The sequence below is a fragment of the Tiliqua scincoides genome, chromosome 5 (genome assembly GCF_035046505.1).
Source record: "Tiliqua scincoides isolate rTilSci1 chromosome 5, rTilSci1.hap2, whole genome shotgun sequence".
Taxonomy (NCBI): Eukaryota; Metazoa; Chordata; class Lepidosauria; order Squamata; family Scincidae; genus Tiliqua; species Tiliqua scincoides.
In genome coordinates, this window is record NC_089825.1 from 30521339 (window position 1) to 30548299 (window position 26961).

The 26961-nt window shown below is 42.7% G+C and overlaps 1 protein-coding gene across 4 annotated transcripts in view; it reads left to right on the plus strand.

Annotated features, from left to right (window-relative positions):
- The window catches only part of PHF14 (PHD finger protein 14), a 157283-nt gene that overhangs the window by 45623 nt on the left and 84699 nt on the right, over nucleotides 1-26961 (plus strand). For all 4 annotated transcript variants that reach the window (XM_066627800.1, XM_066627803.1, XM_066627802.1 and 1 more), the window contains exons 15-16: nucleotides 11884-11934; nucleotides 12057-12178. In XM_066627800.1, the coding sequence (XP_066483897.1) occupies nucleotides 11884-11934; nucleotides 12057-12178 (173 nt within the window). The remainder of the gene's footprint in view (nucleotides 1-11883; nucleotides 11935-12056; nucleotides 12179-26961) is intronic.

Consider the following 26961-nt stretch of genomic DNA (forward strand, 5'->3'; position numbering starts at 1 on the left):
TCCAGTAATTTTGTCTTGTGGCAAAACATTATGTATCCTGCTACTAATCTATTTTTAATGAGGTCTTGCTGCAGTTGCTTGTCAAAGTTAGACAATAAACTCAAGTCACTGAAATCCCTTGTTCTGGGATATGTGTATGTGGTTTACTTCTTGACAAGATTAACCTTCGCTGTGTAGACTGGCCTGCTGTGCATGATTAAGTGCTATTCTATATAAAATTTTCTTCTGTGTAGTACTGTCTTATATTGCCTTTATTAATGCATGACGGCATTCTGTGTTACAGTCTAAGAAGTAAGAGGGACTACTATGCTGAATAACATTATACTATTCTGTGTTCTAGTTTGTATGCGTCTTAAATGGTACAGGTTGAGCCTCATTATTTGCGCGGGTTCCGTTCCAAGCACTCACATGGATGGCAAAAAACGCACTATAGCAAATCAATTTAAAAAACAAAGTTTCTTTGCCCTGGTGATTTAAAAACAGCCTTGCTGACCTTTATAATGTAAGATAAGAGTCCTTAAGAAGACAATCCATCAATCAGTCCTCCTCCAAGTGCTTACAAAGGCGCTTCACTCAGCCCCTCCCTTCACCAATGCAAAGCGATCACCTTTCTTTCAAGTGCTCAGGGGGGAGGGAGGGGTCGCCTGGTGAGAGAAGGATTGATGGATTGTCAGCCAGCTGCCCTCTCTCTCTCTCTCTCTCTCATTAAGGAGGCTATAGTTAAAGGACTGTTCAGTTTTTTAAACTGATTTTAAAGGGATGCATTTTTCCCTTTCTCCAGGGATCAGCGCATTCTTCTCATTTGCAGTGGCCATTCATGTTGAGTGAAACCCGTGTATAAAAAATCCGTATATAACAAGGCTGGACCTGTATATAGAATTCAATGATGCTTTATTTCTTGATGGACTGCCCAATCCTATTGCAGATTGGGCTGTCATGCACCCAGAGTTCCATTGTCATAAAATGACTACCATCTGAGTGTTCAGTGCTCTGACAGTAGTCATTTTGGGAGCACTGCTGCAAGGGATGGCAGTGCTCCCAGAACATTGCCAGGTCTGCCTGGACCTGCTGGAGTGGGTAAGGCAGCAGCTGGGGCAGTGTGGAGTGGAACAGTTACGGATGGGAAAAGTAATTTAAATCCCTTTTCCCCTCCACTACCTCTCGCTAGGTACGGTGCATGCCTTTTCAGTGTGGCTGCAGCACCGGGGTGGTGGTGGAAGGATAGAATGGGATGGTTAGCCAGATATGGATTAATCTAAGTTGCCAGGATTTACCCCAAAAATAGTTCTTATTGAAATCTGAGGATTTGAAACTTACATGTTATGACAGCTATCAGTCTTCTTTTACGCTCTCCTGCCCCTAATGCCAGAAGGAAGGGTGTAGACAAAATTGTAGCTGGGTTCTGCCACCATAGCAGTGAATGACCAGTTCTCTTGGGATACTTTTTGTCTTCAGGGATTAAAGACCACAGACACCAGAGTCAATGTATAAAGATTCAGATAACTGATTATGTAGAACAGTGACAGCATGTTCCAGCTTAATTGGCAAACTGCATGGTAGATTTAATGGCCATCTTCAGGTTTTGGCAATCCAGTGGGATAGAACTGGGTTCTATATTGCTACTGCTTATCCTTTTTCATTTCTGTTCCATTTATTCAATTATACCATTTATTCATTACACACATTTCATTGCAATCATTTATGTGCTACAATTTTGCTTGGTTTAATTTGTACCGTTTCTTTCAGTTTCCTTATAATACATGATCAGCTTTGTCATGCAACTTTAAAAATGTAGTTTGAAGTAGAAATCATTGAAAACTTGCCAACAGTGACTGTTCCTTGTTAGACCAGTAAGGGCTGGGTAAAGGAACAAACACTTTCATCAAACTGTTTCTTCCCAAAAACAGATATAAAGTTCTAGAGCTTGTATTTGTCCTGATCTGTTAAGTTGTTCAGGAAAAAAATTGTTCTGCTCTTTAATAGAGCTGATTGGATATTCAAACCCTGCCCATCTTTCTGGTGCTGTTTCCCAACATATTTTTGCTCTTTAGTGAAATCATTGGATATCCCTAGTTTCATTTATGTAGAAATGTTGGTCTAGCTTTTCTTGTTGTTCACTTTTGTGTTTACAGAAATGTTACAGGCATTGAACAGATCTAGAGAAATTGCATTTGGTATAGTATAAATTGTAAGTATAAGAGGAGAATGTAGGCAACTTGCATTTGTTGCAGTAACTTACAATGGTCAGGTATATGTCGAAGGTTCTGAATTTAATGTTTTCTTATTCAGCATTGTATGAAAAAACATATAGATGTTTAGAGTATAGCTAACTCTGGGTGCAGTCCTATCCAACTTTCCAGCGCTGATGCATCTGTGCCATCAGGGCATGTGCTGCATTCTTCTGGGAGGGGGCAGTCACAGAGGACTCCTCAAGGTAAAGGAACGTTTGTTCCTTTATCTTGAGGCTGCATTGTGGCTGTGTCAGTGCTGGATGGTTGGATAGGTTTGGGCCCTCACATAGATTTGTTTTTAGCGGACATATTCCTTAAGTAGATTGATCTGCTTAGTTAAGCAATTACAGGTCCAGCTTATTTATAGACGGATTTTTTACACATGGATTTGAGTCAACACGAATAGCCGCTGCAGATGAGAAGAGATGTACTGATCCCTGGAGAAGGGGAAAAATGCATCCCTTTAAAATCAGTTTAAAAAACTGAACAGTCCTTTAACTATAGCCTCCTTAATGAGAGAGAGAGGGGACAGCTGGCTGACAATCCATCAATCCTTCTCTTACCGGGCGACCCCTCCCTTCCCCCTGAGCTCTTGAAAGAAAGGTGATCACCTTGCTTTGGTGATGGGAGGGGCTGAGTGAAGCCCCTTTCGAAGGCTTTCTAAGTTAGAGGACAACTGATTGATGGATTGTCTCCTTTCTTATTCTTATTCTTATTCTTATTATTATTATTATTATTATTATTATTATTATTATTATTATTATTATTATTATTAATAACAGTATTTATATACTGCTTTAATGACTCTTATGTTACATCACAAATGTCAGCGAGGCAGTTTTTAAATCACCAGAGCAAAGAAACTTGGTTTTTTAAATTGATTTGCTATAGTGCTTTTTTTGCCATCCACGTGAGTGCTTGGAACGGAACCCATGCGAATAATGAGGCTCAACCTGTACATCAATTATACCGTATGTCCTGCTAACTGGGCAAAGTGGCACATTTTAAAGTGGTGATCCTCTTATTTTAGCAGGGGAACTGTCCCTATTCTTTCCAGTGTCACATCATTTCTAGTGTCTGTTTGCTAGTGTTTCTTTTGTTGAAAATACAGTGCTTGTATGGAAAATCTGGCTTCTCTATAATGGTTTGGGGGAGGTACCATTTATTGTGTCCATTGGTGAAAATATGGATGCTTTCCTTTGTAGAATTTTTAAAAATAGGGTTGAAAAGCTTAGAGCTGAACCTAGTCAAAACAGCAAAAGACCATGTTAATTCTGTTCTAGAATTCCCTGTAAATCAGCGCTTCCACTACATGACTTGGCACGCAGTTATATAGATGAATTTCGAGTCTCAGAGTGTTTCCTGAAAAGATTCCAGTGCCTGGATTCAAATGCTAACATTTTGTGAGGTTTGTTTGCCAGATGATTCTGAGAATGGCAGCTCCCTGAAAGCAGTGTTTCCATTCCCAGCATGTCAGGCAGCGTTCCCTTGGCTCTTTTGTTTGCATGTATTTGTGTGGGAATCTCTCAGATTAGTCATTTTACTGGAGGCACACTGTGTGAATTGATCCTGCCAGAGAATAGCTACTGAGATCTGTTATTAGTTATGTGGATTTATTGCTTTGGTGTTTCACCACATCACTTCTGTCCATACAATGCTTTTGCATATGTTGGAAAGAATCCCACTTATAATATGACAGTGGCAGGTGTCAGTGGATACATAGGCTGAAACCCATAACTGATTAGCTTTCACGTTGACAGGAAATCTCTGATGTTGTGTAAACACAGAACTAATTTGTTTGTATCCTATATTCGTTAAGCCCACTTAATAACATTAATTGCATTGATACTTTTAAAATCCAGGTATTATGTTATCCACTCAAAGTAACTTCAGGAGTAAACTAGGGTTTTTGGCAAGGCAGTCAATCAGATCAACTAAATACATCTCCCTATATCTATTCTATGTACTTGATCATATTAAGTATACTTGTCAGGATTGTTTGTAGCACATTTATAGCTCCAGCTATTTTGCTTCTAATTTGCATTACTGGCAATATTCAAACTGAAGTAGTTTTTCTGCTAAAGCTCATCAACCTGATTTCCCACCCTCACTATTTTATCTCTAGGCCATAGTTCAGCACCTGGTGCTTTATATTTCTTTTTAATTAACATCAGATATAATTAATGCAGACTTGCATCATGAAAAGTTAGACCATCTGTAGAGAGGTTTTCATCTCCCATTGTCCTTGAGATAACATCCTAAAGATGTCCGTGGGACTAAGTTCTGTGACATTTCTGTGAAAGTTGATGATGATTTCCTGTTACAACTAAGATTGATTACACTGAAAGGGTGATTTTGAGGGAGAAACTGAGGTGAATGTAAACCCCCCAAAACCTCCGATGTACGTTGGCTGCATGGGCTGCGGTCCAGGGCTCCAGTTGACATACGGGTCTCAAAATGCTGACATTTTCTTTCAAGACAGAAAAATGCTGTGTTATAATAGCAGTTCATGTCTGTACACATTCTTATGAAGTGTCCTTAGCAAAGAATTGACAGCTTATAAAAGGGACCTGAAGGATCGGTTTGAGTAAGAAACATATCATGAGGCCTAAGGAGAGGAGAAACTCTAAGCAGGCAGAGACAAAGAAAGGTGGATGGAATTCCTTCCAAGGAAACCTTCCAAGGAAATCTGCCAGTTGTCAAACCTAGAGTCATTAGGATATAGAAAAAACTGTACATATTTACATTTAGCAACTGGTATTGAGGGATTGACAGCTAAACTTTAATCTGATTTTAATTAAGCTGTTTTAAATTTGATGGTGAAATTTAAAATGTTTAGTATTCTATTTTAATTATTTCTTGCCAGCACCTGTAAAACAGAAATGCAGTAAGTATCCTTTTTGTAGACATATTTCCTGAGCTGCTACATGACTTATTTTTATTTCCTTCTAAGTTTAGCTGACAATCCCTAAATACCAATTGCTAAATGCTTAACATGTTCTTTTTTTTCTGTATGCCAATGGCTCCATGCTTGACAACTGACAGGTTTCCTTGGAAGGAATGCCATAGCTCCAGGATAACAACAGACAGAGCCCTGCTTATCCTCCTAGGTTCAGAGAATCCTTTGCAGAGTCTTGGTAACTGATAGGCACGAGAGCTTCCCAATGCCAATAATCTAGCTCTCTATTTGGTATTACATATATTAGGGTTAACAGCTGGCCTTTGACTGATTTTAGCTTCACCAACCCTCACATCCCCCTCCCCCCGGCAGCATACTAGCAGTAATTAGTTATTATTTTGGAGTTTATGTTTGAAGGTTGAAAGTATGACTGCCCAGTTTTTGGTTGTCTGTAACTAATGACTTCCAGAAAGAACATACCACAGATGGCTCCTGGGGGTCCAAAAACTGGCAAGGAGGCCCAATGCCTGCCCGCACTAGCCTCCCTGCTAATGCCTCTGCAGTGTGGCTCATGGCACATTTGTGACATCAATCTCCTGGGCGGTGCACAGGAGACAGGTGCTGGCCCAGGATATGTTGGCATCCTTCAGTCTCGGAAGACTATGGTGTCACGCTCTGAATGGTGGTTCTGGAACAGAGTGTCCTCTCCAGTGCACGAAGCCTGGGTAAAGTAGGTATGGAGGATAGGCTGTTACCCATGCAGCAAATCCCCCCTCTCCACGTCGCTGAAATGTTCCAATGGAAAGGCAGAGGCCAATACAGTTGGTTCCAGTGGCATCGCAGGAGTTGCCAGAACGTGACTGTGTTCAGCCATGAACTGCCTCAGGGACTCCGGCTCCGGATTTTGCCTCGAGGTTGACTCCTGAAGCCTTTTCCATAACTGGATGTAGCCACAAGGCAGTGGAGGTTTGGGATCAGAGTTTTCCTTCTCTCAGATGAGCTGCCTTCCCAGGCTGACGAGTCCCATCTACCCGGTGACGAGTCCCATCTACCCAGGATATGAATGGGCCATAAATGTGCTATGCAGTTCTCATAGGAAATTTAACACCTCAAACTGCCGCACCTCAAATATGCATATTTGAATGTTCTTCATTTTAAGAAATCTCCCAGCACATACAAAGTTGCAGTAACGAAGAAACCTGCTTAAACTTCAGAAGAGATTTTTAGCATGAGAGAGCACATTTGCAAGGGAACATGAACAATGTGAAGTAAATAATGGTCATTGCTTATTATTTTGTGTAATACTTAGGGGTAACCTTTTAAAACCCTATGACTTCATTTATGGCTTTGGAATGCTCTGTTTTGGGATGTTATGATGACTTCACAAATTGGTGACTAGCCAATGTTATGATGACTAGGTCCAAAAAGTACTAACCACTAGTGGACTAGGTCCACTAAGTACTAACTTAGTGGAAAGGAATGATCAGGATATACAATTTCGAGTGAAAGATATTTCTAAGCAATATACTGCTAGATTTGGGGAGTGATTGACGAGGGTATCAGAAGAGCGCCTCCATATTGTTGTTTTGTGTTTTTGTTAGCATCCCCAAACGACCACAGTAGATGGACTGCTGACCAAATTTAATTAGGTTTTTTTTATTATGTTCTTGAGAGAGTTCATTGTTACCTTAATGTTGCAATTAATATTGCCATGTAAAAAGATTGCTCATTTATTTCAATCTGGATTTTGGAATGTGACTTGCTTGCTTGATCTGAAAACTTAAAGGATGTTATTGTGGTTCACCGAGCCCTTTCATGCTTTTTAGTTGGTTTCCTTTCCTTGACATTGTGAGTATAAAACTAAATTAAATTATGTTGTACCACCAATTGGCAGTGCTGAAATAGTTGCCACTTCTGGTGTGATAACCATTCCATCTGCTATGCGCTAGTGGCCAATGAAAACAGATGGTGTTGCTCTTTGTTGAAATATGTTGCAGATTTCCTTTTTTAATAAACGGAGTGCTTGAGTCTACAATTTGTTTTCCATGCTTGCTCGTTTCATAGTTTAAAAAAAAAAGTTTTGGTATTTCCATATGTCTGTGAATGCTGATGTATCATTAGTATTGTAGCCTTAGGACTGCCTGCCAATAGCTGTTGGCATCAGGCTTTTCATGCATTTCAGCCCACATTAATCTAAAGCTGTATAATTTGACAAAAGGGTTTGACTTAATTGCCCTTGTTAACATTGAGCACTTTGAATTTCCCAAGTTCAGAAACATTTCTTGCACTTCAACAAGATTGAATTTTGGAAGGCTGCTACCAGCAGTATAGATGTGTCGTTTATTTATGCCAGCATCAATTTTTGTTGTGCTCATGGTATATGTTTAACCAACTTATAGTAATTAATACTGCAATTACAAAAATAATTACAAAATATTACTGTGAATGTGAAATCCATGTGAACAGGATTCAGCCTTTTTAGGCAAGGTATCATTTGCCATTGGTAAACAATTTAGATTAAATACTATACTTTAAAAAGTTATACTATTGTATTTCTGTAGTACTGCCAGTGTACATGGTACTTAAGGGGATGGGGCTCACAGAATCAAACTTAAGGTTGATGACGGGGGGGGGGAAGCATCCTGTTTCCGACAGTGGCCAACTGGGATGCCTTTCAGAGAGCCACAAGTAGGAGATGAAGGTAGTACATCTCTTCCACTGTCAATTCCTGGCAACAGGAATTCAGAGGTGTACTGCCTTGGATCTTCTGAGCTCCGTATAGCCATCACGACTAGTTGCCATCAATAAACTTACCCTCAGAACTTTTTTAATCCCCTTTTAAAGCTAACTATGGCCACCACTACATTTTGTAGCAGCAAATTCCCTAAATTACTTACGTGCTGTGTGAAGTATGAACCTTTGTCTGTCCTGAATTTCCTGCTGATCCATTTAATGGTTTTAGGTTCTAGTGTTGTAAGGAAGGGAGAAAAACTTCTCTTTATATTCTTTCTACACACTGTGCATAATTATGCACCTGAATCATGATTTCTACTTGGGAAAGAGCTGTAGCTCAGTGATCAAGCACATGCTTTGCATGCATAAGGACCCAAGTTCAATCCCTGGCATCTCCAGACAGGGCTGGAAATACACCCCTGAAACCTTGGGGAACCACTACCAGTCACTGTCAACAGTACTAAGCTGGATGGACCTAGATAGCCTGACTCCGTATAAGGCAGCTCATTATGTTTCTGTGCTTTTCCCCCTAAACTAAAAAAGCCCTTATCAGAGCCAGAGAGCTTTCTAAACTGATAATTCACCCATATTTTATTAATGTTTAAATAGGATGAGAGGACGGTAGTTCATGATTTCTTTTCTAACTTGTAGTATAAGCGTCTTTAAACTGAAAAGATGCTTAAGTGTTGATTTAGAAAACTAAGCTTATTTATTTCTGAATTGTCATAAGTTTTTTACAATTCAGAGGTGATTCAGTTTGCATGTTGCTTTTCTGTTCCTGACAAATTTCATTTGTTGCAACTTGGTTTTCTTGATGGAATTTAGTGTATGTATATTGCCATCAACTGGCCTTATTAGGTTGTTGCACATTTTTTTCTGCAAGCATCCCCAAGCTAGAATGGTGTACTTATGCTTAGTTCATGTTTGTTATACCTCGATATCTGCTACTTCTCCATTTTTGTATGTCAGCGGCTTTTCCCAATACCTTTAGCATTCAGTCTTTGAGCATATATTAAGATATAGATTGTTTTAGGCTGTGGTTTTCAAACTCTCCGGGAGTTTGAAACCCGCAGTAAGTCTTTGTGGGGGCAGGGGGGAGGCAGCAGGGGCAGGGGGAAGGCAGCGACGTGATACCCAGGATCGCGTCGCTTAGGGGGCTGCAGGGACTGGGATGCACTCACCAATCCCTGCAGCAGCTGTCCCTGTGTGCGGGGAGCCCTGCGCGAGCACTTGCAGGGCACCCCAGGTCAGGGAAAGGCAGAGTGGAGCGATCTGCTCTGCCTCTGCAAAAACGGAAGCAGAGCGCGATCACCCCACTCTCCCTTCCGGTTTTGCGGAGCGGGGCGCGATCGCTCCGCTTTCACTTTTCCTGACCTGGGGAGCCCTGCCGAAGGTTGCACAGGGCCTCCGCACCCCCGGGAGGCTGCAGGAGGCTTCAGCAAGTGCACCCAAGCCCCTGCAGCCCCCCTGAGCGGTGCGATCCTGCGGATCCCACCGCTGCCTTCCCCCTGCCTCCTGGCTGCCCCCGCCCCTTAAGGGTGCAGAGGCCAGGACCCACAGGCTGGGGCGTCACGATGCCCCAGTTTGAATACCTCTGCTCAACTGGATCCTGCGTGTTCATGTGGGGCTCAGTGCCCTACACAGATGCATTTACCCTATTGCTGACCTTTTGGTCGCAAGTAACTTGAGTAGTCCCATTGCAGGGCTACTTCCCTTACCCAGGAGAAGGGGATGAATGTCCCCTTTTCCCCAGATGCCGCCGTTTTCGGTACTACTGAAGCTTTGTGCCATGGGAGCCCAAGATTGGGCCGTGAGTGCTATAAGCACTTAGAGTGTGCCATATGTCTAGAGAGCACCTTTAGTTCTCTGTATGGTACACTCATTAATAGTCTTTTTAAAAATTAAATTTGCTAAAGTCCTGCCAATTCCCTCCCTCCTCAAATTAATATGTTTCATTGCAGGCAACAGATCTTTTGTTTAGAACAGGGAGGTCCAAACATTTTGACAGGAGGGCCTCATCATCTCTCTGACACTGTGTCAGAGGCCAGGAAAGAAAGAATTAATTTACAATTTAAAATTTGAATAAATTTACATAAATGAATATATTAGAGATGGAACTTATATGAATGAATGAAGGTCTTGAAATAGCTCAAGGCCTATAAAAGACCTTGCACAAAGCAAGGCCAGCATTTCCTTCGCTATCACTACTGCATCACAGACATGAAACTGCATGTAGTGGAGGAAGCCCTCATCCCACAGCTCAGATGAGAGGTTGAACAGTTGTCCTCATGCTGAGAGCAGTTGCATTGGGCCAGCATGGGCTCCAGCAAGTCTCTGGAGGGCCAGAGGCTCATTGGAGACTGGGGGCTCCCCGCAGGCTGGATTGGGAGCCTCTGAGGGTCGCAAGTGGTCCCCAGGCCAGGGTTTGGGCACCCCTGGTTTAGAATACAGATCTGTCTTAAAATTCAGTTCACTTTGATTTCCCTTGTTTTGTGTAAGGTGCAGCAGGTGCACACAGCATAGAGGGTCTTCTTGGTTGTGACATCCAGATTACAGAACAAGCCTTGTAGGGATTATGCAACACAGAGAAGTTCTTCAATGGCACAAGACTTTGCACACATTCTTTTCAAGATCATCTTATGGCCCACTAGAGCTCATATGATATAGCATGTATCTTCCTTATTCACCAAGCTTCTTTTGTTGTACCATAACTTCCAATACCTAGTGGAATTGCAGTGCAGGAAGTTCTCCCCTTGCACAGAACAACACTACTAAATTCCCCCCTTCCATTCATGATTGTTGAGTTTCAAGCCTCTACAAGCACCTTTCCTCAAATGATGTTGGTGATGACTGTGTCAGACACAGCCTTGCCCAAAGTTACCTGGACTGAGGAGGGGACTTATACAGAATCCATAACTAATTTGAGTGGAAGAGCTTCCATGAGTAGAGGAGGTCTGGTCTAGGGGGCAGAGCCTCTGTTAGCCCGAAGATAACATCAGAAGGTCGCCAGTTCGAGGACACTGGCAGCTCCCTGAACGGCTGAGAATGGCGAGACCTTGAAGCAGCTGACAAGCCCAGCTGAGTGATTCCACCTGCTCTTGGTGTGAGCAAGAAGCGTCTTGGCTGCCCTCCATGTGAGAGATAGAGCTGCTTGTCAGCCTGTGTGGGAGAACTGGAAGCCAGAAGTGAGACCAAACCAGGAAGATCCATTCTGAAATGTTGTTGGTTCTTGAAACAGAGAACCTTTATGATTGTAAAAATCCTCTTGAGGAATTTAGAAACGCATGCCTATGTAAACCACCTTGAATAAAGTCAGAGGAGTAATCCGATGACCAGAAAGGCGGTATATAAATACCTTGTTGTTGTTATTATTATGAGTATCACATGAATTCAGACATTGCATAGCTTCCTTCGGCTTAATGCTCAAAAACGCCCTTGAACAATGTAGACTGTTCATCTGAGTCTCAAAAAAACCAGACTAAGGGATTTCTGCATAGCTCTTTGTGAGCTTTACCTGGTACTGCTAGTTTTAATATTGTGTTATTCTGGCATGTTTTTGTTTCTGTATGGATTTCCTGTTTTAATTTTTTAAATTGAAATGGTAAATAGCTTTTTGTGAAAAATTCATTTTTAAAAAGCAGCATATAAATATATTAAATAAAAATATTTTTAATCAGCATGCAGAATGAAAAATAGAAACATGATTTGCTTAGCTGCCTAAAGAAGAGTTCTCCCTAATCACACACATTTTGACGCAAAAAATGAAACTCACAAATATTGTATTCAGCTCAGCTGCATCATTCAAAATAATAAGGAATAATATGTCCTTAATTTTCTGTGAATAGCTTCTTTTTTAAAAAATAAGATGTTTGAGTCTCTGTGGCCCTTCAGATCTGACCCTTGTGGCAGTGCAGTATAGAATCCATAGTACATACTGTAGAATTAGGAACTCCCTCCATGCATGGAGCTTTGTGTTGTTCAGTTTGAATAGTGTTAATTTTAAGTTTTATTTACTTTTAGAGAACTAGAGGACGAAAACGAAGCTATATTCCTGAAGAAGAAAAACCTGAGGTTTGAATGTTAAATTAATAACAAAATATTCCGTTGATGAACATGTTAAAGTGAAAAAAATGTTGCTACAACTAAAGCATTGCCTTCTCTCTCCTGCCTTCCCTGTTTTACCACATTAATAGGAACGTATTCCTAGAGAAAGGAGACAAAGGCAGTCTGTAGTACAAAAGAAGCCCAAGTCTGAAGATTTAAGAACTGAATGTGCCACGTGTAAGGGGACCGGAGACAATGAAAATCTAGTCAGGTAGGTTTGATGGTCTGACCTTTTCCTGAGAGGATTAAAGTTCCATCTTCATCACTTACTCATCATGGCTATAATGAATGAACTCCAAATACAGAATGCTTTTTAAAAAAACCTTATTTAGGGGGAAACTTTTCTTCGGAAACATTGATTTGATCCACTTATTGACTTGCCACATACATTTTCCCCTCTGAATTTAGATGTACCTTATTTTCTAGTTACGATTGAGTTGCCCATGTTATATAACAACTCATTAACAAGGCAACCACTGACAACATTTACAGTATCCGCTACTGATATGCTCAGGAAAGCCATGTGTGAAGTTAGCTTTAACTCTCTTATGAGGTGCATTGTAAACTTTTTGTAAAAAATGTCCAAATGTCTTATTGCAATCTAAAAAAAAGTTTCAGGATTGTGTGTTTTCTCCTCTAATGAACAGCAACAGTCCTGATAATGATGTAATTCTGTGATTTAAAGTTCAAACCACAATGATGGACTTGTTAACTGCTTCAATCCAGTGAAGTGGTTTGTCTTTGGTTTTACAACCAATCCTTTTCCTTCTGTAAATGGAATGACTTCAGTAAGTCTGGCTTGCTGTGGAATGAAATTAAAAAGCAGCAGATATCAGTTGCTATTTCTGTTAAGAATACTTGTGTTAAATTATCTTCTGGTAAAATAAAAATTGGAAAGGGAATTAGTTTTGGTCGTCTCTATAAAGAAATGTGGAAAAACTCCTTAATTTTTCTTAGGAAATTATTATCTTTTTATTAAACTGTATGATTTGTAAGAGGTATAGCTGGAATGGGGACTTCTGGATGAATGAGTGAAGGAAAACAGGAAGAGAAAAAGTTGAATAGACAAATTATTCTCAAACAAGTTTAACTGGAAGCCAACAAGAGAGAACTGAGGAATGATTTCCAACAATGATAGTGTGCACCATTTTTCTAGGGATAACTCGTGAGAATTCAACATTGGAAACAATGGTAGCCAACAGTTTCATTGTGAGATTCTTCTTTCCTGATATATTTCACGTGTTTTTTAAATTTGAAATCTTACAGTTCATACCTACACATGTCTTAGAAGTAAGTCCACTGAGTTCAATGGCAATTGCTCCCAGATCTTGGGTTGTAGCATTACCTGCCTACAGTGCACCAATTGGGATTTTATTGGACGGCAGTGGGAAAGAAATGGAGAGTTGCATTTGGAAAGGAAAGTTCATAGATTTTCTCTTAAATGGTGTGGTGCTTTTTGTTGAATATGAAAACAAGACTCTTCTGAATCCTGCTGTAGTTTCCTTCTCCCAGGAATCTATTCGTTTTCAAAAATTAAAAATACCTTTTCATTTCTTTTCTGAGACCTCACTCAGGTTCATAGCTTGAACTGCCAGTCAGCACCTTCCTCGTGAACCAAACTCTTTCTTTGAAAATACCACTTCTTGTATAGGCTGTAGCATTGTAGCTGCGCTCCGGTCCCCTCCAGAACATTTTCTGAAGCCTGCAGAGGCAGCGCACATTCACCCGCTGCCTGTATGGGTTTCAGAATGGCCGAGAGATGTGGAAAAAATGCCACTTCCAGTTTCCTGAGCCTGGTGTCCCCGGGCCTCAGAATGCCTTACATCAGTGTTTCTCAAACTGTGGGTTGGGTTGCGAGGCAATTTCAGGTGGGTCCCCATGCATTTCAAAATGTTATTTTTAATATATTAAACTTGATGCTACCATGGTATGTGACTGCATTTGGAGAAATGTTACAGACCTATACTTTTAACAAGCTACTTTGTACATTCTTTTTACAATGATAGTAAATGGGACTTACTCCTGGTTAAATGTGGATAGGATTGCAGCCTATGATTGTTAAAAATGTTCCTGCTTGATGATGTCACTTCTGGTCATGACATCATTTCCAGTGGGTCCTGACAGATTCTCATTCTAAAAAGTGGGTCCAGGTGCTAAATGTGTGAGAACCACTGCCTTATATGGTAAAAAAAAAAAAAAAGTCACTTCCAGTTTCCCTTGGGAAACCGAAAGTGGCGTTTTTCCTTCTCTCTGGGCCATTCTGAAGCCTGCAGAGGCAGCGGGCGGATGCATGCTGCCTCTGTAGGCTTCAGAAAGCTCTCTGGAGGAGACCGGAGCACAGCTCCGATCCTCTTCAGTAGGAGAAAGGGGTGGAGAATTGCAGATTTGATTACCTGCAATTTTTGGTATCAGCGAGGGGTCCAAGAATGGATCTCTCACGGATACCAAGGTCCCACCTGTAATATTATTTAGTGTAAAAACTTGATTTGTAAAAACTCTTCTCTGAAGCTCTTTGAATCTCTTCCACATGGCTTTTACTTTTAGAAGCCTTTCCTGTAGCATTTACGGTATTTAAGGGATAGAGTTTGGTGGTTTTGCAGGAATACCTGTTAAGAAGTCTGAGAAGCTTCATCATTCTAATGAGATGTTTTATTAAATCCATCTCTTTGTCTAGCAGCCAGAATTGTTCCTAAGGCTGTCATCTATCAGTAGTGTGCCTTTGTTTTAAGAGTACACTGTGGATTTTTTTTTTCCTTTTCCAAAAAAAAAAAAAAACCAACAAAAAAAACAACAGGTCACAGGAACAGCTTGTGTTCTACTTCTCAACAGTGGCTTAGAAGTATTATTGATTGAATTGATCTTGCTTCTCAGACAAAGACTGTATTTAAGAGGATGTATATGATCAATTGAAGTTCTTTGCCCTGGCAGACCTCTCCAGCTTATGGGAAAACTTTACAACATTATTGAAGCTCACCTCCTATTTTTCTTCCTAAGAATCTGGAGATGGCCTACATAAACTTGAATGTTAGTGGTGGTTGCTGTTTCTTCTTTTGTAAAACCAAGTTTAGCAGTGCTTGCCTAAAATGAGATTTGTGAACCTTTTGGATGAGAAGGTGACTGGATATTGGTGTAAAATATCACATTGTGCTTCTATGTACTGTGTAATGTAGTAATATTTTCATTTGTGATTTTTTTCCCATAAAGTTATTGGAAATGTTTCTTCAGGATTTTACCTGTGTTGTGTTTAAGTATACTTAGCATCTTGGTATGGATGAGATGACTGAAGCCAGCTGGTTGAAATAACTGTGATTGGCAGTTCCTGGGGCCTAGACGAAAAGGGATCATCCACAATTACATTCTGCCAAACCTGGTCATTCATGTACAGACTCATTGCTTGATGACTGTTTAGAAGCTGCAGCTTGAGTTATGTACCAAGTCTACAATAGGTCCCTAAAACTCTTTGGGTGCAAATTAAGGTGGCTGTTATGACACTCAGTTTTTAATACTGGCAAGGCTGCTCTTCTCTCCAGTACTTTATTCCAATCTCTGTGTGACTTCCCCACATTTTTGGCTTTTTCTTCTATACAAGATTTATTAAACTCTGATGTTTTTCCATAAATCTGTAAGATTTTTCTTGCTTGGGGAAACATTATTAAGTTTAGATTGGTTCAGAATTTGTGTGCATGCTGAGATTCTAATTTTCTAGAGGTATTATTTTTAACCTATTGTTTTCATAGGTATCAATTTTTGGCTTTGTTATGCAATCATTTTTTAAAATGTGCTATATTTTCTCTGTATATATAAGACATCTGTCTGACATGGCATATATAGGGTACATTTTTATTTCATTCAATACTGATTAAGACTGTACATTTAGCTTATCTGATTATAAAAAGCAGTAATGTGGGAGCTGCTACTGCAGGCTTCTGGTATTCACTGGTATGAATCCAGTGAATTGTACATGTATTTTTTTTTTTTTTGCTCTCTCCTCAATAAAGAGCTGATGATATTCCATTTCAGCCATCACAAACTGCTTTTGCAAGTTTCCTTAGTTCCAAAAGTGGTTTGCAATCTGATATATAGTGATGGTGTTAGGAAGGCTCATTTAAAGAACTTAAAGACCAGTCCTGAGCTCTCTAGCACCAGTAGTACAAGTGTACCGCCGGCACTGGGTGTCGCAAACATGCTGTAAAGCATGTTTATAGCACCCAGAGAACAGGGAGCGATGGTGGTGGGCCTCAGCACCAAAAGAAGGATGATGTGTGGCCACTAATGGTAAGTAATACTACCAGGCTGTGGTGTGGCTTTTTAGGGTGGGGGAGGCATTATGGGACAGAGGGAGGGACCAGGATGGGGATGGGACCAGTGGAAGCCTCCTCTGCTGGATTCTATCCCCCACTTTGGGCTGCAAAGCCTGACATGGGGCTTCTCTCATCTCTGCCAATGAAATAGCTGGCACAGACATGAGTAACCCCATTGTGGGGCCTGGGGCTTTCCTCTGGGGAAGGGGACAAAAGTCCCCTTCCCCTGAGGAGACCTCCAGCAGCCTCCCTGGTCCCACTGGATGCAGTGGTAGCCATTTTGACAATACTGCACCCTGCTGCACTGGGGAGCTTAGAACTGGGCTGTTTGATTCAGAGGCCCATAGGGGCCCATAACTAGTTGACTTATATTTTGGATCCTGGATATCAGTTGTCAAATCTAACTTTTTCTTTTGAATTTTTAAAATATACACAATATTATTTAATGATTGATATCATAGTAGTGAATATTGGCTTTGGAGATTATTTTTCCACCTCTCAAACAATACAGCTTTGTGCAGTGGTCTCACAGCCCAATCCTAACGGGCAGCCCAATCCTGAGCTGCCCAGAGTGCCCCCGCTCAGCGGCACCACAAGGGCTGCCGCCAAATCCAGCGCCTCCCGCACTACCGCAGGAGGCACCTCAGGAGTAGGGGACGTTTGTCCCCTTCCCCTGGGTAAGGGAGGCAGCCCCACAATGGGGCTACTCTCTTTAGTGCCGCCCAAAGCGTGCTGCTAAAGTAAAGGCTCTCGTGTAAGACATGCAGCCTCCACGAGCGCCTAGGATCCTGCAGAACGGAGTTCCACGGATCCTGCTCCCACCCACTCCCAGGCATGCCTCGGCCTCTCCGCCCCTTCCCTGCATCACGCTGGCTTCCCTCTCCCGGAACTCCCCCGCCCTACTTGCTGTTCCACATCCCGGCGGTCGCAGGCACCGCCAAGCTGTAGAAGGCAGGCACCCGCTGGGCGGTGGCTCAGTGCCAGCCGGAGCTGAGCCACCTCCAGCGGGAGCCTGGTGGTAAGCCCTGCAAACGCGCCTTATGGCACGTTTGCGACTGTGGTCCGCACCGCAGAAGCGCGGTGTGGACCACAGGATTTGGCCCTCAGCTATCTGTTATATGTCTGATTTCCCCACTTATCTTGAAAGTGGGGAAATCAGTGTGAGTCTTGAAAATAAGTGTTAAATGTTCTTATGCCCTTTGATCTGAGAAAGCCATAGAATTGCAAAGGATTTCACTTTACGATCTTATAGAAGTTATATTGGATACCTTTTAAAGGCAAATACACTGGTTCCTTGAATTACAGACAACTGTGAGCCCAATGCTGAGCTCTTACCACTGGTTCTCCACCGTCTCTGAGTGTCATAAACGTACCTTAAGGTATGTCTGCAGCCCTCAGCACCAGCCCAGTGCTGGAGCTAACCCAATGCCAGCCGGCGCTGGGCTAGCGCTGGTGGACTGCAGCTGCTCTGCCGCTCTGTGATTGCCTGTAACTCTGGGCGATGGAGAGGTATGTGGGGCATGGGGGAAAGCGGGGATAAGGTGTTCCGTGGTGGGGTAGGTGGGGAGAGGGCAGGGAGGAGGCATGCCGGGGGAGGGAGGGGGCTGGAGGGAGGCAGGACTGGAGGAGTTCCACTTTACCGCATCCAGAGCCTCCGTGTCAGGCTGCAGGCCCAACATGGAGGCTCTTGATTCTATGGCAGCCCAAGGGTTGCCGCTGAATCAAGTAGTCCCATTACAGAGCTACTTGCCTTATCCAGGGGAAGGGGACAAATGTCCCCTTCCTCCGAGGAGCCGGCGGCGGCTGCCCTGTTGTGCACAGAATGTCATGGCAGCCAGTTCAGCGCCATGGCAGTCGCAGTGCAATAGGCTGCTCAGAATTGGGCTGCCCATCAGCATGTGCCCTTTGGTGGTGCTTTTACTCAGGCCAGCAAGAACCAGATGTTTCAACCTGCATGCATTTCAACTTACGTACAGAATCCTGAAACCTGACCTATATGTTCTTAGGGGACTTGGTGTACTGATGTAGCAGATTATGGTGTATCTGGATTAATATTACTATTGTTGACAGTCTCTTAACTTATGAGCATCCCATACTTTTTCTCTTGAGCTTGCAACAGCAAGAGAAAGTCGTTTCTCTAATTCCAGCTGACTTCCGTATCTGCAATGAAGCTATGCTAAGGGAATGCATAATGGAAGCAATGAGTTGACATTGCAAGATTGTGTAGTAAGTGACTTTTACCACTGCACATAAACAGAGCAGTTATTCTAAATCATAGCATTGGTTTCAGTCAGATAGCTACTAAAATCACTGCACTGTGGTCTGCTGAAAATGCCATCATCCTTCATCTGCCACATTAAGTCCAGGGAGAGCAGGCAGCAGTAGTGCCTGCACTGCTGTGGAGAGGGATGAGCCCTGAACCAAGTGAAAAGATGTTCTGAAAGCAGAGTAACCTTTCCTATGATGTGTGCCTTTTCCATTACATTTTTGACACAAAATGCAGCCAAATGATTTAATGGTGACATTTTGTTTTGCTGACTTTCCTTTTTTTTCTCATTAAAAAGAAACAAAAGTTGGGCTAAGGAAGGAATGAGTGGCCAGCCATTTTGAAATCTGCTACAGAAAATCCTGATTTATAAAATTATTACATGGAAGATTTCCTCTTCTCTCCTCCCATATTTCTACTAGTTATTAATTTGATTTGCTTCGTTTTACTCAGTTTTTATGCTGGTACCGATCTCCTGTGATCATATCAAGCCCATCAGTTCTTTAAGGTTAATTTATATTGTCTTTATTTTTTTCTTGGCAGAAATTGCACACATAGTAACTTAATAAACAAGGAGTGAACACTTTCCAATTAGCAGCTGCAGAGAACTCAAGCATCAGATGTGTGGCACTGAGCTCGCATAGTACCCCATGTCTCCTTTTCATCTCTTGATGTATATTATTAGAAACTATTGTGGAAGGCTATAATGCAGCAGCAGACATAGTAGCCTGAAGGGTCACTGCCTGCCACAAGGAAAAGAGTAATTTTTTTTATGGAGACCATAAATCCACCATTTAATAAAGCACTGAAGGTTATCTGTATGTAAAAAACATATCCTCTAAAGTGGGCAGATAGGAAAAGGATTTTACCTACAGTGCCATGCATATGTCTTTTGGCAGCACTGAGTTTTCTTCTCTTAGAGCTGATGGTACCTTCTCTAGTTTTTTTTTTTTTTTTGCAGTCTTTGTAACTAACAGCCCAATCCTATGCATGTCTACTCAGAAGTAAATCCCATTAGAGTCAATGGGGCTTACTCCCAGGAAAGTGTGGATAGGATTGGGCTGCTTGTTAAGATAAAAAAGCATCATTCTTTTAGAAACTATATTTTAGCTTGGAGAACTTAATCCCTATCCTGAATGGTTTGGCTCACACAATGTTATCCAATATATGGAACACATCATGGAATAAATTCTGGCCAAACATGGGCCTTTGTAGTAAGATAATTATTCCATAGTAATGAAATTGCTTATTTTCCTCTTTCTCCCTTTTGTGTTGTTGGCACAATACTATCCTGCAGGTATGACAGTGGAACTTGCGTTCCACTGTTGTAAACGGTGTGGTGCTTCCATATGACACTCCACCTCAGCCACATTTGAGCAGGTAAGGCAGCAGAGGTGGTGGATTGTGGGAAAATAGCAGAAGGTTCGGGACAGAGGGGAGGAAGGTCAGTAGACAGGGGGCAGCCTGGAGGGGGTAGATCTCAGCAGCAAAAGTGCTTGCCAGATCCTATCCTTTATTTTCCAACTTACTCTGCCCCCTTACCCCTCCTCAGACTTATGCCAACAAAATAACTGGGGTGGGTCTGAAGAGACCCACAGGCAACTAGTTACCCTACTGGAGGGTAAGTAAAAACATTTTTTACTTATCTTTCTTTGGCCATCTGATTGTCCTTCCATAGCGTGCAGAGTGTAACCTCCATTGCTACAACTGCATACTAAGGAGTGGCGGGAGATAGGACTTGGCTGTGTGTCTATTAAATTGTAAGCCATTATTTTAAACTGGGACTGCCTTGAATTCATTGGCAGAAAGTGGACATTGAAATAGAAAGCTTGTAAATGTGATCTTAACCTGTTATGTACAAACCAGTTTTCCATATTCAGACAAAATGAGAAATTGCAGTTTGTGAAAAACCACAGTTGGAAGCTTTACGTATCCTTCCATTATGTGTGCAAGAGGAGAGAGGAAAGCCCTGAATAACCAAGACTCTCATGGGCATGAAGAACATGGGTATGACCCTTTATTTTGAAAACAGTGTGTGTGAGAACAAAACTCTGTTTCCACGCTCAGTTCCAAGAACATCAGGCTTAAAATACGAACAGATTTCAAACTGAAATGCCCATTTACACCAACTTAAAGTTTTACTTCATGGGTGAATGCTTTTCAATAACAATAGGAGGTACCTCTTGGGATAGTACCCAGTTCGGTAGATTGTAAGGTAAGGTAGAAATCAGTTGACAGTATGGCACATTTAGGTATTTTGTTGAATGGCTCATGATCCGGGTTGGATTGAAAGATAGTTAACTTTACTCAAGATCCACTCTGTGCTACTTTGTCATTTCAAGAAATGAATTTGCTAGGAAAAGTTCAGGAAGAGACAATTGGAACAGATTGAATGTTTTAGACGAAGATGCAAGTAGAAATAACGAATGGGCCATGTGAAAAAAGGAGGAGGGGACAGTAAAGCAGAGGATGCAGAGGATGCAGATCGTCTGCAGAGGATGGGGAGGTTAGAGAACAACAAGACAAAGGCAGGGTAGGAGAAGAAATTGGGAAAGGTAGGGAGATGGGATGTGATAGACAGTTTGGCACAATGAGAGGATGCGGGGACAAAGGAGCGAATAAGCAGCCCATCCTGGGGCATTCCGTGTATAAATGCTTTTATGCGAATGTCCGAAGTCTACGAGCAAAGGTGGGAGAACTGGAATGTCTGGTGACAAGGGAAAATATTGACATAGTGGGCATAACGGAAACCTGGTGGAATGCGGAGAATCAGTGGGATACCGCAATCCCGGGCTATAAACTCTACAGGAGGGACAGGCAGGGGCGTGTTGGAGGTGGGGTGGCCCTTTATGTTAAGGAAGGGATAGAATCCAGCAAAGTAGAGATTGAAGGTGGGTCCGACTCCACCATAGAATCTCTGTGGGTTAAATTACCAGGCTTGAGCAGCGATGTAATACTGGGGGTGTGCTATTGTCCTCCAGACCAGAAATCTGATGGGGACCTTGAAATGAGGAAACAGATCAGGGAGATGACAAGGAAGGACAGGGGGGACTTCAATTATCCTCATATTGACTGGGTCAATTTGTGTTCTGGTCACGATAAGGAAACCGGATTTCTTGACGTGCTAAATGACTGTGGCTTAGATCAGCTAGTCACGGAGCCCACCAGAGGACAGGTGACTCTGGATTTAATTTTGTGCGGTACACAGGACCTGGTTAGAGATGTAAACGTTACTGAGCCATTGGGGAACAGTGATCATGCTGCGATCCGTTTTGACGTGCACGTTGGGGGAAGAATACCAGGCAAATCTCTAACAAAAACCCTTGACTTCCGACGGGCGGACTTCCCTCAAATGAGGAGGCTGGTTAGAAGGAGGTTGAAAGGGAGGGTAAAAAGAGTCCAGTCTCTCCAGAGTGCATGGAGGCTGCTTAAAACAACAGTAATAGAGGCCCAGCAGAGGTGTATACCGCAAAGAAAGAAGGGTTCCACTAAATCCAGGAGAGTGCCCGCATGGCTAACCAGCCAAGTTAGAGAGGCTGTGAAGGGCAAGGAAGCTTCCTTCCGTAAATGGAAGTCTTGCCCTAATGAAGAGAATAAAAAGGAACATAAACTGTGGCAAAAGAAATGTAAGAAGGTGATAGGGGAGGCCAAGCGAGACTATGAGGAACGCATGGCCAGCAACATTAAGGGGAATAATAAAAGCTTCTTCAAATATGTTAGAAGCAGGAAACCCGCCAGAGAAGCGGTTGGCCCTCTGGATGGTGAGGGAGGGAAAGGGGAGATAAAAGGAGACTTAGAGATGGCAGAGAAATTAAATGAGTTCTTTGCATCTGTCTTCACGGCAGAAGACCTCGGGTAGATACCACTGCCCGAACGGCCCCTCCTAACCGAGGAGTTAAGTCAGATAGAGGTTAAAAGAGAAGATGTTTCAGACCTCATTGATAAATTAAAGATCAATAAGTCACCGGGCCCTGATGGCATACACCCAAGGGTTATTAAGGAATTGAAGAATGAAGTTGCAGATCTCTTGACTAAGGTATGCAACTTGTCCCTCAAAACGGCCACGGTACCAGAAGATTGGAGGATAGCAAATGTCACGGCTATTTTTAAAAAGGGAAAGAGGGGGGACCCGGGAAACTATAGGCCGGTCAGCCTAACATCTATACCGGGTAAGATCGTGGAATGCCTCATCAAAGATAGGATCTCAAAACACATAGACGAACAGGCCTTGCTGAGGGAGAGTCAGCATGGCTTCTGTAAGGGTAAGTCTTGCCTCACAAACCTTATAGAATTCTTTGAAAAGGTCAACAGGCATGTGGATGCGGGAGAACCCGTGGACATTATATATCTGGACTTTCAGAAGGCGTTTGACACGGTCCCTCACCAAAGGCTACTGAAAAAACTCCACAGTCATGGAATTAGAGGACAGGTCCTCTCCTGGATTGAGAACTGGTTGGAGGCCAGGAAGCAGAGAGTGGGTGTCAATGGGCAATTTTCACCATGGAGAGAGGTGAAAAGCGGTGTGCCCCAAGGATCTGTCCTGGGACCGGTGCTTTTCAACCTCTTCATAAATGACCTGGAGACAGGGTTGAGCAGTGAAGTGGCTAAGTTTGCAGATGACACCAAACTTTTCCGAGTGGTAAAGACCAGAAGTGATTGTGAGGAGCTCCAGAAGGATCTCTCCAGACTGGCAGAATGGGCAGCAAAATGGCAGATGCGCTTCAATGTCAGTAAGTGTAAAGTCATGCACATTGCGGCAAAAAATCAAAACTTTAGATATAGGCTGATGGGTTCTGAGCTGTCTGTGACAGATCAGGAGAGAGATCTTGGGGTGGTGGTGGACAGGTCGATGAAAGTGTCGACCCAATGTGCGGCAGCAGTGAAGAAGGCCAATTCTATGCTTGGGATCATTAGGAAGGGTATTGAGAACAAAACGGTTAGTATTATAATGCCGTTGTACAAATCTATGGTAAGGCCACACCTGGAGTATTGTGTCCAGTTCTGGTCGCCGCATCTCAAAAAAGACATAGTGGAAATGGAAAAGGTGCAAAAGAGAGCAACTAAGATGATTACGGGGCTGGGGCACCTTTCTTATGAGGAAAGGCTACGGCGTTTGGGCCTCTTCAGCCTAGAAAAGAGACGCTTGAGGGGGGACATGATTGAGACATACAAAATTATGCAGGGGATGGACAGAGTGGATAGGGAGATGCTCTTTAAACTCTCACATAATACCAGAACCAGGGGACATCCACTAAAATTGAGTGTTGGGCGGGTTAGGACAGACAAAAGAAAATATTTCTTTACTCAGCGCGTGGTCGGTCTGTGGAACTCCTTGCCACAGGATGTGGTGCTGGCGTCTAGCCTAGACGCCTTTATAAGGGGATTGGACGAGTTTCTGGAGGAAAAATCCATTATGGGGTACAAGCCATGATGTGTATGCGCAACCTCCTGATTTTAGGAATGGGTTAAGTCAGAATGCCAGATGTAGGGGAGAGCACCAGGATGAGGTCTCTTGTTATCTGGTGTGCTCCCTGGGGCATTTGGTGGGCCGCTGTGAGATACAGGAAGCTGGACTAGATGGGCCTATGGCCTGATCCAGTGGGGCTGTTCTTATGTTCTTATGTTCTTATGTAAAGGGGTTAGTAGAAATATTGATGCTGACTCACTCATTTATAAATGTAGGGTAAGAACAATTTGGCTTAAAAACAGAAGATAAATTTATATTAAGGGCACAACTTGCAGTGAAAAAGAAATCAGAAGGTGTGCTATGTCTGAAAAAGTAAGAGCATGAACAGTGCAACCTATGCATGTCTACTCAGAAGTAAGTGGGGCTTACTCCCAGGAAAGTGCACATAGGATTGCAGCCGATTTCCCAGGATTGTGTTGCTAAGGGGGCTGCAGGGACTGGCATTTACTTACCAGTTCCTGCAGCAGCCTCTTTGGGGGTGTGGGAACCCAGTGTGACCATCTGCAGGGTTCCCCAGCCTCCAGAAAGTGAAAGTGGAGCAATCGCACTCCATCTTCACACGTTTTCTAACTGAGGTTGGTTGGGGAGTAGGCAACAAAGACACATGAGCTCCAACATTCTCCCCGGGTCTGTTATTGTACCTAAATAAGGTTCAGGCCATAGGTCTCTTAGCAGATCTGCTAGGAACCCACTCACCAGAGTTGGCATTTAAAACTTTGAAAACCTGGTTTGAAGATATAGAGTGTCAAGAGCTGTTTGCAGCCGCAACCACAACCTGTTCTCCCCATATATTTTCGCTTTCCCAATCCCGGATAAATGGCCTGCCTACTTACCTTTCCTATTTAATTCACAGGAACTGAGAGCCTTTTCCCTGGCGCGTTGCAATTTTATGCCATCTAATTTTACATCGGGGAGATACAATTGCCTGACTGTGCAAGCAAGGGTGTGTAGCTGCAACTCCCTGGACATTGACTCTCTTTCACATATGGTTTTAACTTGCAAATGGTTTGACAATCTGTGTTTGCAGTTGCTCAGGCCAATTTTGTCGTCCATACGTGGGTCGGGGGACCTTGTGCTTCATCAGTTGCTATCGGGAAAGCATGAGGCATGTACACGCTAGGTTGCAAATTTCTTTACACAATGTTGAGGAGGTGTGGTATAAGTAAGTAAGGGCGGAGTATTGGTCGGGTTTACAGGATGTTTTAGGTATGGTTTAAATGTATTGTCCTAAGTTGTGTTTTATTTTATGCCAATAGAGGTTCCTGAATCTGAATCTGGCACATGAGCATACTATCTAGTACAGTGGTTCCTAAACTCTCTGGGAGTCTTTGGGTTGCTGTAAGTCCTTGTGGGGGAGAGACAGGGGTGGTCCCAGTATTCCTGCAGTCTGGGTGCTGGGGACACAGGCTGGGGACACAGGTGCTGGGGACACAGGCTAATTTTAGACTTACCTGCAGATGCCCTCCAGAGGATGGAGGATGCCTTCAGGGCCCTTGGCAAGCCTCCTGGCACCTTAGAATTGTTGAAAAATATGACTCACTTCCTGTTTTTGTTGCAAAACTGGAAGTGGGTCACGCAAGCATTTTTCAACAATTCTAAGGTGCAGGGAGGCTTGCCAGAGGCACCACAGGTTTCCCCCCACCCTTTGGAGGGCATCTGTAGGCCTTGGTAAGTCTAAAATTAGCCCCAGTGTTCTTACACTGTGTTCTGCAATTAGCACCAGTGCAATTGCAGGAATACTGGTGCTGCTGTCAAGGTCGCCCACCCCTTAAGGGTGTAGGATCAGAGCTTCTCAGACTGGGGCATCGTGACGCCCCAGTTTGAGAAACTCTGATTTAGGGTAATAAAGAAATGGTGGAAGCCAAGAGAAAAGAGGAGGATGTTAAAATAAAGTGTGGGATCTACTGCTGTGTGAGCAGCAAACCAGTCAAACAAATGTGAAAAGATCCCTTCTAATAAAGATGCTGCAGGGAAGATAGTTACATGTCTAATAGCCCCATATGTGACAGATGACAGTTCAGGAAAAAAAACCACAGACCACCAAAAGTCACAGAGTCCATGTGGGAGCTGTCAGAAATTGATCTGAACAGTTCTAGGAAATGAGAAAAAGACATTTTCATGACAAAGCTATAGAGCGAAAGAAAGCAAGTCTGACACTTGTCAAGATACATTTCCACCTTCCCTGCCACAACATTTTATTGATGAGGTTGTCAAAGAAAGCGCCCCCCCCCCCGGCAGGAGACCAGCACTGGTTTAACCATTGATCCTAAAATATTAGAACCTAAATATACAAACGTTGACGCCAGTCACAGAAGATAGATTACATTTAGAATGTATCTGAAATGAAGGGAAGAGTCAACTCCCATTCCCCAGCCTTCCAGCAGCCAAAGTAGCTGTCAGTGTTGCTGAAAGAGTCAACTGTAAAGCACTCTAGTGAAGAAAAAACAACTTGTTCATAAAGGTTGGAACATTCCTATACATAGACTTACCTGAACAAGACTGTTCAAAAAGGGCAACAAAATGCATTCAGGGGCAAGACAAGGCCCAAACATCCTTTTCTGTGAAGGATGGTTAACAAACTAAATACACACAGAGGTTACATTTTGAGTTTAAATATATTTGCAGTTAGAAGATATTTGGAGTTAACATGAAGTTTTCAGTACTCTACAAATGCTAAAGAAAGCACCAGGAGTGATGTGGAGGGACTTGTGCATTCTAAGCAGTGGCCAGGTTTTTATCTTTAAAAAGACTTTTTTGTGTTGACACACACACAAACACATATATTCTCTCTCTCTCTCTCTCTCTCTCTCTCTCTCTCTCTCTCTCTCTCTCTCTGTTCCATCCTGAAAGCTTTTTCAGGATAGAAGTATATTTAAAAGTTCATCCCCTGCTCACTGGACAAGAGACACTTTTTCAAGTGGTGTTCCTCTTATATTTAGCTATCCCTCTTCACCCCACCA